The sequence below is a fragment of the Colletes latitarsis genome, chromosome 14 (genome assembly GCF_051014445.1).
Source record: "Colletes latitarsis isolate SP2378_abdomen chromosome 14, iyColLati1, whole genome shotgun sequence".
Taxonomy (NCBI): Eukaryota; Metazoa; Arthropoda; class Insecta; order Hymenoptera; family Colletidae; genus Colletes; species Colletes latitarsis.
The window spans coordinates 28353216-28367264 of record NC_135147.1 but is presented as its reverse complement, the minus strand read 5'-3'; the positions used below and the strand labels follow the sequence as shown (position 1 = coordinate 28367264).

Genomic DNA, 14049 nt, shown 5'->3' with positions numbered 1-14049 from the left:
AATCGACGTTATTGCGTTCGTTGTAGCTGCTTTCTTTCGTTCAAACAGGAACTAATCGTTAGCATTGTAAAAAAAACGTCTTGATAGATAGCCTAGAGTCAACTTTTGTTGACGGTCGGTAAAGTATCGAGTATAGGGATCAAAGATGGAACTCTGTTCCGCCGTTTGCGTCGTTGTATAAAAAAATATTGGAAAGAAGTAGCCGGTATCATCTATCGAAATCCTGTTGGTCGATCGCGCAGAACCCCCACGACGTCCACTGGGATCGACTCGCCGATCACGGACGAGATATGGACGTCCGCGAACGAGGCGAAGTTCTTCCGCACGTCGACCACCTCGACGGGCATCGGCTCGTCGTTGAACCTCCACGACAACAACCGGTCCCTGGAGTCGCGGGACGGGGATTTTTACTCGACGGACATCGAGGACTCGAAGGACGCCTATCGGAGATTCTACCCGAACACGCCGACCACGTCGGGCCTGGGCTCCTCCTCGGATCGACAGTCCGTGGAGACTCAGCGGGGATCGAAGGATCTTCCCGATCATCTGTGGGCGGCAGCGATGGAGGACGGTTTCTCGAGATTCAACGCCATGAAGTCCCTGCAGACGATTACCCGGCAACCGCGTCCCAATCACGACTGGGTCAAGACGGAGAGGATCTCGAGGTTCACCAAGCATCGGACCATCAGCCAGTCGCCGCAACGGGAGCAGGAGATATGGACGTCGAACCTGAACGAGAACAGCGTGTCCGGTTACGCGACCCAGAGAATCAACGAGCCCCATAAGTGTCACCATCAAGCCAGGAGGAGCTTCTCCACGTCCATCGTGGCCGATTTGGCCATCACGCCGGACGGGTCGCAGCAGAGCCTCGGCAGCGGCGAGTTTCTGGTGAGTGGTCTCCTCTGTGTTTCGGTGTTGTGTCGTAGAACCCGTAGAACCGAGTCTAGACATTCCAGTATTTATGTTGCCTTTCATCGTCCCGAACTCCAAGTCGGTTTCGCCTCGCGTATTAATCCTATCTAATCCGCGCGATGATACGCCAGAATCTTGTTAGCCTCGACAAAACGAGGCCGACAGTTCCTGAAATTATCGCGATAACCGATCCAACGACCAAACAGCTCTGCACCAGTACCACTCGTGTTTCATCTTTCCTGTGATGCATCTGCTTTCGTATGAAATTTCACCGAGCTCGTGAATTTTCAAAAGCACGTTGTATTTTTGGTTGAGAAGTTAGCGACTCACCCTGTATAGGGAACGGAACCACAAACCCCTCGGTGCTCCCGGAACGTACAAACACCCACTTATCGCCCAAATTATTCTATCACGGACCGCTGTGATCGCGGCTCATCCTATTTAATCCAGCTCACGTGATCCCAGTTCGCCTAATCAATTGCCGGCCCTGTAAAACGGAACGAAACTGATCTCAACGAGATCTACTTGCTCGTAATGGACGAGCAACGTCCGCGCGGTTGCTCGATCCTCCGATCACGATTTCAAGACGAATTTCGGTGAACTCGCGGCCTCGTTGCGCGAGTCCGTTCTAGCGAAAAGAGATTAAATGCGAACGAGTGGCGGCCGCGTCGAGCTTGTGATTCGATTAGGCGGCCATCGCGTTACGTCGACAATCGAACCGACGTTCAGGAGTCACCGATTCGAAATTCATTACGGCCGGCGTAAAATCGAATCTCGGCTAACGCGTATCGAACCCGCCGCGAACGCGGACGCGCACGCACGTTCGCGCTCATTGATTCCACGCGTTTTCTAATATCCGCTCGACCGTGCGCCGTTCCAATTATTCCGCTAGAAGCGACAGCCCCTGTAATCCTTTATCGTCTATCGACCAACGACGGGAATTCACCGCCGTCGATCGTTCTTTACAGACTACAGAATCTCTTCGAATTCGACTACCACATTTCGAAACTTACGTGACGTAACATTAGCTTCACGGTGCTTCCTATTTTTAAGCATAGTCTGCGTCAGAGCAACGCGATGCAGAGTATACCAAGATATTTTGGCTATTAGAACATTATGGTCCACAGTATCAAACACTGGCTATACGTAAACGCATATTAGAGAAGGGTAAAGAATGACGAGCAAGCATGGATAGCAATAATGACACTTTATTAACGATAATTCATACATAACAAAAAATAGAGGACAACTTGAAGATGTACAAAGTAATTTTAGTCCATGTGGTGTTCGATGGTGATGTTGCAAAGCACAGACAAACGTTATTTAACGTTGAGGCAACGGAACCGAGTAACAGGAAGTGAAATATTTACAGATATATTGGTACGGCTCGACAAGTTCAATAAGAGCCTCGAAGTAGCGACTCGAGCGTGAATAAGCGAGTGGCAGAGAGGAGACCACACTGTTGAACTACTCCTAATACTATTTATAGCGAATGAAACTACAATGGCAATGAGCAACGTCGAATCGAGTCCAGAAATTTTGTTTAACTTGTCCAGATACACGTATCGAGTTCTTTAGCGCATTACACTCGACATTAATGTGCATTCAACCATTACGATAATACGAGCATAAAACGACCTCGAACTCTAGATTTTACGATCCAAGACCATTAATGGTTCATCATAATTATTCATCGGTCTAAAACGATTAATATCGGAGCATTCTAAGCTCGTTTAGACGTTCCTAAAAATGCGCGGACTATTTATTCGCGATTGTACGCGAATCCCAGTTTCGAGCTCTCTCGGACGCCGATTTCTCGAGGGTAATCTCGTCGAAGAAAGGAACACTCAATTTCAGACGTCATCGTAATTGATACCCTCGGAGATCATTGGAAAGGCTACGAGCGGAGATGTAATTAGAAAGTCAAGGTTAAGCGAAAAAGGATGAAGAGGAACGAAGACGGCGGTTAAAATTCATGCGAAACGATAATTCGAGGCAACAGGTAGGCCACCGAGCATTGATTTTTCGCCGCACCGGCAGCCGGTGGGTTTCGAGGTCGTTCTCGCTTCTAACCAGAGGTGACAGCCGATCTAAATTTCAAGACAGATCGAGGACGTTCCGATGAATTACGAATTATCGATTCCCCCGCGCTGCATACGAGAGGACGTGCATTCGCCGTTAAACGCGTCAAAATAATCGCACTCTGCCCCCGACCTGTCGGTCAAATTGCCCCAATCCCATATCGTTCGAAAAGGATCGGTGGATCGACGGCAAATTCTTTCGATAAAATACGTAATCGCCTGGGTGCAGCTTAAACTCGAAAGGTTCGCGCGTGATCGATATTTTTTCGCGCAATTATAGCGGTCGCCTTTGAGCTGGAGAGTAACCGTTTAATTGGATCGAGCGCCGCAGTCTCGGTAATCTGCATCCACCATGGCGGACGCGAGCCCCGTTAATACGGATTGCGTGGTAACTTTACACACGTGGCTTAATTATCGACGGCCGTGCAATTCCCCACGCAATTATTCCGCGATTATTAATTAACGCCACGGAACGAAAGAATGTTTATATCGAGTCGATGGCGCACGATTTCGATAAACGCTTGGAACCGAGGATAAATTCAACCGATCGGGTACGGTTACGTGGAAATCTCAACCCATCTTTCCGATATTCCTCGGAGACTTCCAGACCATCGAATTTCCATAACTCCTTCTTCTTGTTCCGTCGACGAGTATTTGCCGTCGGTGATTCTCAAAAATTATCTTCGTACCCTCGTCAGCGATATTTTCGTCGTCGATGTTAATAATAGTGCGGGGGAGTTGCAAGAACTTTACGAGAGTTTGTCAAACTTTAGAAGTCTGGCCAGTCTCAAAGGACAAAGAATTTCACGAGACTGTCTCTTTTGGCTGTAGGATAGTTGGAGGATTCCCAGCGCGACATTAGTTTCGCCGATGTCGTTTGAGCTCGCGCCTCCCCGTGTACAAATAGAAGTACTCGTTCGTAGGGAGATTAACGTAAACACGGATTAAACCGGCAAACGTCTGACTGCACGGCGCGAGAACGCGTCTGGCGCGTTCTCGGGGATAAATTTCGGCCCCAGACGGCCGACGCCGGGTTAACGAAGAACCAGCGAGATGTAATTAACTCCTTGAACAACGAGACGAACGGTCCCGTCGCTCTTTTCAAAGCAACGCTTCCGCGGAGCTCGAGAATTATTTCCGAGGGCTTGGCCTCGTCTCTCGTTTAATTTTCGTTTCGTTTTCGGACCCTTCAACGTTTTCACCGGGTCGCGGGAATTTTAACGAGTCCCAAAGTTTTTCCGCGAGGCACCGTATTAAATTAGACACATTACTTTACCGAAACCGTTATCCCGTATTTAATAACGTACATACGTACTTTGTACCTCGTGACCATGCACAAACGTACGGAAAGCAAACAAAAGGGCTCCTGCAACAGAGGGTCGACGCGTCAAAGAACCATCGACGAGAATCCCGGTCGATTCTTCCGATCGAAGGGGAATTCTCGGCCGTGTAAAGCGATCAGAATCTAATTAGCTCGGCTATCGATGCACGCTGCGACAGATCCAAGCTCCCTTAAACGGAGCAGCCCGAGTGGCTGTAGGAACGCGTTTGATTAAAACTCATTTATCATTCTAACCGTGGTCCCGTTCCGAGCTTTCGCTCGCTCGAAAACGCTCGGTTGACTCGCCTCGGCGTTCCAGCCGAGCTTTTCACCCTCTCTGCAATTGTTTCTTCTCCTCGAGCTCCGGCGCGCGTGGCGAAAACTCACCGGAGTACGAAATAATAATGACCGTGTTTCCCTTTTGCCTGCGATCTCTCGCCTCCATCCCTTTGCACAGAGGCGGGCTAAATTTTATTCGAACGAAGATTGTTAGAATAGTTGAAATATCGACAACGTATCCAAATAGTCACGACCGGTGGCGGATAGTTCTTTTTCTTCGAGTAAAGGAGAATTTACGTTTCGTTAAGCGGAAACCGGAAAGAAGAAGCAAAAAGGGGTAGGAAAGAGCAGCGAGTCGAATTCCGGGCGCTTGATTACCCGACGAGAGCCACCTCGAATCGATAATCGAGCCGCAATCCCCGCTGGCTAAAATGATAATGTTCCTGCGGGAAATCCGGCGTTCCGTTCGCTTCTTCGCGCCAGAACACGCTTACAGTGGCTCGCGGATTGGACGAGGAGCCCGTGGTTCTTTTCTACCAGAACAGACGGAGCGCAGATTACCTACGTGACTCCGACCTCTTCGAATCTCACCCCGGTCTCCATCGGTTTTTCCTCCCCTTCGTTTCGCCGCGTTCTTGTTTCACCGCGAAGAAGGGCGACGAAACTTCGTCCCCGCCGGGAGACGCCCTTTTTCCGTCCGAGCTCGATCATTACGACTCAGAAATAAGTTACGGTCGTTAGAGTCGTCGGAACGAGTCCGATATTAATTTGAATCGGTTTTGATTTCGCGTTCGATCCGAACGTAATAACCAACGTAACCATTAATTACGCTATCCGCGCGTAATCCGGATCAAAGTTCGTACGATTCGCGCGAAAAGCGAGCTCGTCGGCGCGAGAAACCTCTAATGTAATCCAATAACCGCGTACCCGATGAATCTCGATATTTGCTTGGAGAAAAAACTCTGGCGACGCGGCATTAATTCCGGAAAAGTCTCTCGTCTGGCGGGCAAATAAATTTGTCGCCGGGCAGAACCGAGGACGGGAAAGTTTCCTTTGAAATCTCGTAGAGCGGGTTGATGGGGACAGAGGCGCGTACACAGGGGCGCAAACGTAGACCGTGGCTCCATAAAGGAGTCGAAAATTCTCAAACGATTCGGAAGAGATCCCTCGCGGATCGCGCGAACCGCGGTGAATCGGTGCGTCCCGGTGAAATCGAGTTACCCTCGGCGAAAACGACAAACACGACGCCCCCTGCCCTGGCAAACCGCCGCGCGAATTGAAATTCCGAGTCGTCGGATCGTTACTCGTGTATTCCGAACCGTTTGAAAAGTTCCGAACCGTGCTGGAAGCGTTTTCAAATCGAACAGACCTCGAGCGCCGCTCAGGGAATCGAAAAACCGACGAGGAGATCGAACCATCCGCGACGTCGTTCTCACCCCATCTACTACCTTTAGGAATCCCTTTCTCTTCTTAAAATATATAATTTAAGCTAACTGTACAAAGTCACGATACACAGAGAATCTTAGAAAAGAGATAGTAACCGGAACTCGTCTCTGTTTCCATTATTGGAGGGGTTGTCGATAGTTAGAGTCTCTTGGTTTGTTTGCTTCTATTTTTACAAGAAGGGAACTTGATCGATGCTCTCCCGGCCTCTGATTCTCGACTTTTAGCACCTCGAATGGCTAAAAACGCAATTCATTATCGGACTTTTAATTAACGATTTCTCCGGTTTTAGTCTTCCCGTCCAATTGAGACACGAAGACCGCGGCTGAAAGTAATAGACGGTCGGCAAATTATAGCCTCCTTCGATTAATTGCTGTTCTCGGGGAACCACCTGTTGTTTGGACAGTAATCTCGTATAGTAGGCGACAGCGAGATCTACTATATGCATCGATCGCAACGATAATAGTTATCGATAGCCGTCTCTATCGATACTTTCGAAGCGGAATTCAAACGTTCGAGTAACTTTCGCGCGAAATAGTTTGCTACATTTAGTCTGCCTTTCGCTTGGCTGGCCTCGTAAATATCCATTATTAAATTTTAATACCACTCGGTGGGTAGGAAAAATTGTTAGGCGCGAAAGCGTGTTTGAGTTCGATTCGCACCTCTCTGTACTCGGGTTTACGAATGCAAAGACAAACGGAAAGAGTAATACGGTCGAGGGAAAACGTATCAGTGTTAATTACGATTTCATACGAACGCGGTTGATTAAATTTACAATTAAACCCGCGCTCTATTCAGCGGCACGACAAACAAACACCGACACGACGAACCACGCCACGACACGAATTTCTACAAACACAAATACAAATCCCATCGCCGCGGCGCACTAACAAGACATAGCATAGCACTAGATCGTAATTAAATAAATGGTTTCATCAAATTTTACTTGGAAAACAAAATCCAAGGCATTTACTCGATTTAACGAACGTGGGATATTTTATTGTCGCCATCGACGATTCGTCAAATTAGTTAATGTATATTATTTATCGTCCTGATTTCTGTATTATCGGGAAATAGCCTTCGAGCTTGAAAACGGAAACGAGATCCGCTTTGGTCGAGTGTCGGATCGAACGGGTCAGAGGCCAGATCCTCGATTATCGATCGTCCTGTCGTGAAAATCAAGGGACGCGTGACAGCGTTCGCGAGGATGAAAACGTTGATCGGCATCGGCCGATACGTCTGAACGATCGGCCGGAAACTCATGATAACGACGTTCGTTCGCGTTATATCAATTAAGTACCCGCCAGCCTCGAAATTGATCTACGCTTAATTGGAAACGCTCGTTCGCGACAGAGACGAGTCGTTTCGATGAGATTTCTGCGTATCGGTACCCCATTACTGCGTGGAATTCCCTTCTAACAATTTTATTTTTTAATCGACGGTTCTTCGAACCCTTCTTTGTTTTGTTGTTCCTTTCGCGTAAGATCAGTGCTCCCGCGTGGCTCGTAAATCGCGATTAAAGCGAATCTAGGCAGAGGGAAACGACGCTCGGAAGGAGCAATCGTCTCGAGAAAATCCCGCCTAGACAATGAGATTCTCTCTCGCGTCGGACGTTGCGTCGCAACGTTTTAATTTCAAACTCCTCGCCGTTCGTCGTTGTATCATTTCCCTCCTAGTAGCGTCTCTCGCGAAAGTGCAGAATGGATGAAACTAATTACGAGATAACGTCCCAGAGACAGTTTGCGTTACGACAAGACCGAAATCCTTTTCCGAGGATCGTAAGATTCACCAAGTATCCACTCAGACGAGACAACATAGTCGAAAGCGTCTTGGTTTCTCGTTTTCGCGACGGTTTCCGTAGTCTCGCACGGGGATTTACATTCGCCAGCGATCCTCTTTGGACGTTCGCCACGGTAAAAGGATCCACCGAACGAAGATACGCGACGATGTGCTCGTAGAGCCGTGTACTCCCGCGAGAAGGAATCCACGGATTTCCCTTTTTGACGGCTAGAAACCGAGGAGGAGGATGCAAGATCGCAGACGACGATGTGAATCGAAGGCATCGCGTCAGGGGAAACAAACGTATTTTTATTTGCCGCGAAACGCCATTCTGATTTTGCTTGGAGACTGCGAACAACGCTAAGGAAAACCTACTTCAAAGATACTTACTCGGAATTGCTTCAACTTTTGCACGTTCGTGGATCTATGCGACCGTCAAAGAAAGATAACGTTATGCTACTTAAAAAATAGTAAAAGTTCGCTAATTGCCGAAGGTGTACAGTATTTACGGTTTACCATTACTCTTAACGATTTCTATAAATTTTCCCCGATTTCCCGACTCATCAAAAGCCCATAATCGTTACGGCGGTGATGTCTACCGATTCTGATGAGGCGCTATCTCAATTATATTTCGTTGGACGGTCTTTCTGATGACATAAGTGGTACGCTGGATGTAATTTATGGTTCACGAGATATGGCGTTTAATTCGTATCGCGTTTTATGCCCGCGTTAACGAACTTGGCGTATGTGCCACGATACGAGAGTAATGCTGCGATCGTTTTTAATGCGATTCGTCAAGTATTTTTAAGGCTCGTTAAACGGAAAATTGTACAAATCGTACGTTCCAGAGATTCTAAATATAGAATTATCGTCAAATTCTCCTTAACCATTGCGTGTAGAGTCGGTTCACGATGAATCAAAGTCGAAGAGAAACAGAATATATTTGCAGAAGTATCGTTTTAAAACTAATATTGTACTTTGGAACTTTCACTACTTTCTAAACGTCATGATTTCATTAGAAAAAAAAACCTCGAGAGAAGAGAAATCAATAGATTCCTTGTGAAATTGTACAACTGTCAACGTTTCAAGGCGGAGGAATTATGTATGACTTTTAATTCTTTTTAACGCATTGCGTTATCTTTAATCGGTCTGGACATCGTCGGGTCACTGTTCTCGGATCAAAGTGGAGACGCCGGCGTCTCCGACGTCCGTTTGGAAGCTAAACGGAGAGTCGAGGGAGACCTGGTTCGGTCGAAGCAGCGTCGAGCACGATTCCTCGACAAAGGTTGCAGTCGCTTGGCGCCGACCTTCCGGAAGACCATTTGCTATCTACGAGAAGCCACGGTGACCTACGCCGTATCGTTTCTCTAACATTCTGCCGGTATTCGCCATTTCCAGACATATCCACGCGGTATAAGATCCTTAAACTCGAAATGCCATCGAGGGATCAAGAAAGATTTCAATTTCGTCCGACGAGCCTTTCTCCCTGCGACTATTCGTTTCAGCATCGAGGATCTTATCGAGATAATCAACGTTTCCAGGGCGCTGGTGAAACGAGCCTTCTTATAAATAATCATCAGCCCGTGGCGGTGGTTGGGGTTCGTTACGAGCTAGGGTGGAAAGAAACAAAACCTCGCTTCCCGTGCACCGGTAGCGCATAATGCTCGTCGAGGTCAACGAGCGGTCTGGAATTTCGTTAGCGAGCATCGACGCTGGTGGGCCGCCTCTAATCGACACCCTTTGACCTCCTATTTATGCAAATGAACCGTAAAGAAGTCTTCGAAGCGAGAGAAAATTATCGACGGCTTCGTTTCCGCCGTTGAGAAATTATCGGGTTCGACGAACCGGTCTCCTTGTATCTGGTTCTTCTTCCTCCGTACAATAAACGTTTCATCTAGAAATTGTTTCTAATCTCCTAATACACGGTCGATATCTCGCGTCTAGAGCTATGGAATCAGAGATATAAAAATGTTAGACTCGAAGGGTTGCCAGTCAATAGATCAAATAGACGTCCATCGAAACCGTGCTTACAACGCCGATAACAAGAATCGAAACCGGTTATCTATCGCGTAGACTGCGTAGTTTCGAGACGCAGAGTCCTTTGACGTTCGCCGCATTAGTTTGGCTCGAAACGTAACGACAGCGCGACCCGAATCTTGCGAGTTGCCGGTGTTTTCATTGCGTTTTATCAGCGTCCCTGGGCGTCGAGCGTCGAGCGTCGGAACGATGGTCCCCGGAAGAACTATTAAACGAGCAAAAAGGCTGGAACGCGTCCAGCGTGCGTCGCTAACGGGCAAAAACTCCGGATAAATTTCCTCCGTGTTATTCCATCGGACGCATAGGAAACACATAAAACTGCGAGCATTCGTGGAAAAATACCAGCAGAGACAGATAGTTCGGAGATCGAGCGCGTTCCATTCCAGCTTTTACTTTTTAATTCCGACCGGCGTATCCCATTTTCGCGGGGACAACGGCGCAGCGACAGAATTTCCAGAATTATTTATTACTCCGAAATGACGCCAGGGAAGAGAAAATACCGGTGTAGCTTCGAACGGTCATGCGCGAGAATAACAACGCGCTCTTCTCCTATTTGCATATCGCCTTTATTTCCGGGAACATTTCGAATCACAGAATACCTTGTAAACCGATGCTTTTAATAGAAGTAGACGCTGAACTCTGCGTTTCTGCCAATGAACGACTGTTCTATTCTCGTTTCCACGAACCGCCTCGCGATCTCCGACGTATTTCGATCAGGTTGATCGCGTTACTTCTTTTTGCACCGAAGGGTCATACCCGCGAATAAATGAATAATTTCTCCGCGGAACGCGGGATAACTTCCCCTCCTGCTGGTTATCCGTAGAACAAACATTCCAAGATACGCAAACGAAGTTTGGACAGCGTCGCCATCGGGCCGCGAACTTTTCAAACGACCCTCCAGAACGTTTCTGGCCGCAATTAACACGCGCGATCCCCGACCTCGGTAACTCGGCGAGGGTTCAAAGAAGCAAAACGGTTCGTCGAGTCCTCGAAAATAGAAACGTCTTCGCGCGCGTTCCCGGCCAGGGGGCAAAAAGGCGGCTGCAAGAGCATGGCATCGCGGCTCGTTATTATCGTGTACTCGGTTCGAGGACTGCTCCCGGTTGCCCGGGGCCCACGATCTTTCCCCGACAAGAACAAAAAGACAGCAAGAAAAGGGCTTCTCACCGTTGCCAATAACGGAGCAGCATAAACGTCGCGAGAACGCGTCGAGATAAATTTACGCGCTTTCGACGACGTCCAGACCGTACGAAAGGACCCTTTATTCCCACTCGATCTACGCACTACGCAAAAATGACCGAACAACCGATGGCTTAATCGAATTATCCCTGGGTGGGTCCTGTCATCGAGCGGGGGAGAAAAGTTTCCGGAATGACAGCGACAACAAAATAGATTCGACCGGTGTCATGCCCCATAAATCTGCAGAGAAACACGTCGGAGTATCGATCGTCGATTTTGATGAAATTTGGCGCAGTAGCGGCGGTATTTTTTTTTGTTACCTGCCATCGTCCGTGTCGAAGGGATGGAAATGCATTTCTTTAAATAATATATCGAGAAACTCGTCCATTCGCGAACGAACGGTGCCAACCATTCGTTTAAAATCGACGCGATTAACGAATAGCCGGCTCGGAAATGATTTCGCGACCACCTTAAGAGGAGATTTCGCGCTTTTAGTTAAACGATCGATTCCCTCGTAAAACCTTTCTCGCGCGGTCGCGGAATCACGGCGAAACGATTTCTCGTAACTTTGGTTGCACGAGGCGCGTATTGAACCGTGACCCAAGTATCGTTCATCACTCTTCGAAAGGATCTAAAATTTTTACTCTCCGGGCAACCGTGTAATCGATCGGTGTCCTTCTTTGGCCGACCGTCGAAAGCTGGCTTTTCCCATTACCCGTTACTCGGTTGTTCGTCGCCTTCTTCCGAGCTTTATTTATCCCTTTACGATTACTGTTCGTTGATTTACGATATGGTAATTACGATTCGTCCAACTGCAAATGTAATTCTCAATATTCTCGCTCGTTTTGATCTCGAACATCGAGCTTCCCTCTCTTTTTTAGATACTAATGGTCTTCTAATGCCGCGTCGACCATGAAGATTAAACGATGCTGAACGATGACGAATGGTTCTCGCATCCAGCTTGCCATCTTGTACCATTTCGAGTCAATTTCCACACCTAATATCTAAAATCCACAAGTACGCTGGAAAAGGAAACTGTCGTTAACGCGCGTTTTATCAAGCGATAATGCGCTTATCGCGAGGGCAATGTTTCACGGCGGACATCGTTGCCGATATTTGCGAGAGAGGCGTCGCGTGTTCGACCGGGACAAGTATAAATCGACCGAATCGAGCGAACGACGTCGCGACGCTGGCATTCCGGCACGGTGAGTCCTCGCGATGCAGACGCGTTTAAGGTTGGGCTAGGTTAGTGAGAGAAGTCATGACCGAGACACGTAGGTGGGCGCCGTGCGGCTCGCCCACGTCCGCAGACTGAACTTCGACGTTGAAAAGTGCGCGCGAAAGCGTCGTCGTCGAAAGTCGGAAGCGGAACGCGGCCAAAGTTTCGACGATTTTCACTACGCGGCTCTCAGGAATCGTTCGCGACTCCGAGAGTGCACCGCGGAACCGTTCCTTTTGAGTTTTCTGCCGTTTCGTCGAGTCCGCTTCCTGACACGCGACGAATCTGCCTCGCTTTCCGTTTCCTGTGAAAGTACCAACGCTTCGTCGAGCCGACCGGGAATGCCTCTCCGCGCGTTCGTACAAAAATATTCGGTAGATCGCTTTCATAGGCGAATAGAGAATTAAAAGATGTAGGGTTTGCAGAGTCATGGAAGGTCCGTCGATCGGTCGATAACCGTGAGTGGCGTCTCAAAAGCGCGGAGGTCGCGGGTGGGTATTTGTCAGGAAGAGTAATTTGCGGTGTAAATCCGTTCTGTAAATATACGGTAGAAGCGATGGCGGGCGTCAAATCGCGGCTCCGTATGATTCATCGATGTGTCATCGTCTGGATTCGGTACACGTGCGCCGCGCGAAAAGTTGTCCCTCTGGCTCGCGAGCGGAGCCGGCACACGCCAGTGCGCGGCGCGCGTTGGCATGCAACGCGAGTGCTTTTACTCGTAAATAGATTGTATCGAGCACCGTGTGTACGAGTCGCCGTCAGAGAGAGAGAGGCGTTGGACAACGTTCGATGCGAGCCTCGAGCAAACCGGGAACCGGGTTCATCGCGCAACGTGCCACTCTGGGAAATCGGTTTCTTCGCCGCGATCGTCCTCCAAGTGCCCAACGTCCAGCGAACGCCTCCGTTTGTCCTCCCAGTGTCGATCCTCGGTTCTGTGCAAAGTTATCCCGTGCAAATTGTGCCTCGTGCGGTTCGGTTCGCAAGTGGTTTGCCAAAAGTCCGTTACTTGCTTTTAAAATACCTGTATTTACCTGCCGCGGTGTGTTTGTAAACGCGACAGTACGCGACCAGAGTCAGCGATACCTCGCGCACCGAGAATCAACGTTCGACTGGAATTAAATCGCTCCCGCTGGACCACAAGTTATCCGCCCGTTTAACGGAACCGCCGATGCGTAAAGTTGTCCGGTTCCAAGAGATTTTTGACCAAGATTCGTTAGCAAAAAGGTGCAAAGAACCGCTTCGGTCTACGCTTAGGCGACCAGAGGCAGCTGCTGTCGCGCGACACAGGAATTCCCGGTATTTGAAAGTGAGATGCCTGACTTCTAGAAAAGAGTCTACGTCGCCGCGACTCGGGCTCCATCGATGCTCGGATTACAAGCGCCACGGTTTCCTTCCGATCTATAGATCGCGCGCGATGCAACGTCTTCCGATAACTCTTTCATTGTCAAAACTCGCGGAACAGAATCTCCAAGGAACGAAGCCCGGAATGCGTTTAAAAGGTTCCGAATCTTGTTTCAAGTTCGCCAGGAGCTCGAGATGCGTGGAACTATTTAATTTTCAGCGACGTTCCTCGGCTTGTTACGCTTGTTTTCCGCGACTGGGCGCGTCGTTAGTCGGATTTTCGAGCAGCGTAAATTCTTGCCACGTCCGCTCTCGCGCGTGCCGCTTCCTTTCGAACTTTCCTCTATAAATTATACAGGACGGGCAGACGCACACACGCATCCGACTCGCGGCGAATTTTCCAATTATCGCGCGTACCTCGTCCGCGCGTATTTCAATTTCTATAGCGAACGGAGAGG

At 48.8% G+C, this 14049-nt stretch overlaps 2 protein-coding genes across 3 annotated transcripts in view; both read left to right on the top strand.

Annotated features, from left to right (window-relative positions):
* The window catches only part of LOC143350341 (uncharacterized), a 141851-nt gene that overhangs the window by 62544 nt on the left and 65258 nt on the right, over positions 1 to 14049 (top strand). The window lies entirely within an intron of this gene.
* The window catches only part of LOC143350368 (uncharacterized), a 46817-nt gene that overhangs the window by 25317 nt on the left and 7451 nt on the right, over positions 1 to 14049 (top strand). The window contains exon 3 of the mRNA XM_076782478.1: positions 243 to 888. Within this exon, the coding sequence (XP_076638593.1) occupies positions 243 to 888 (646 nt within the window). The remainder of the gene's footprint in view (positions 1 to 242; positions 889 to 14049) is intronic.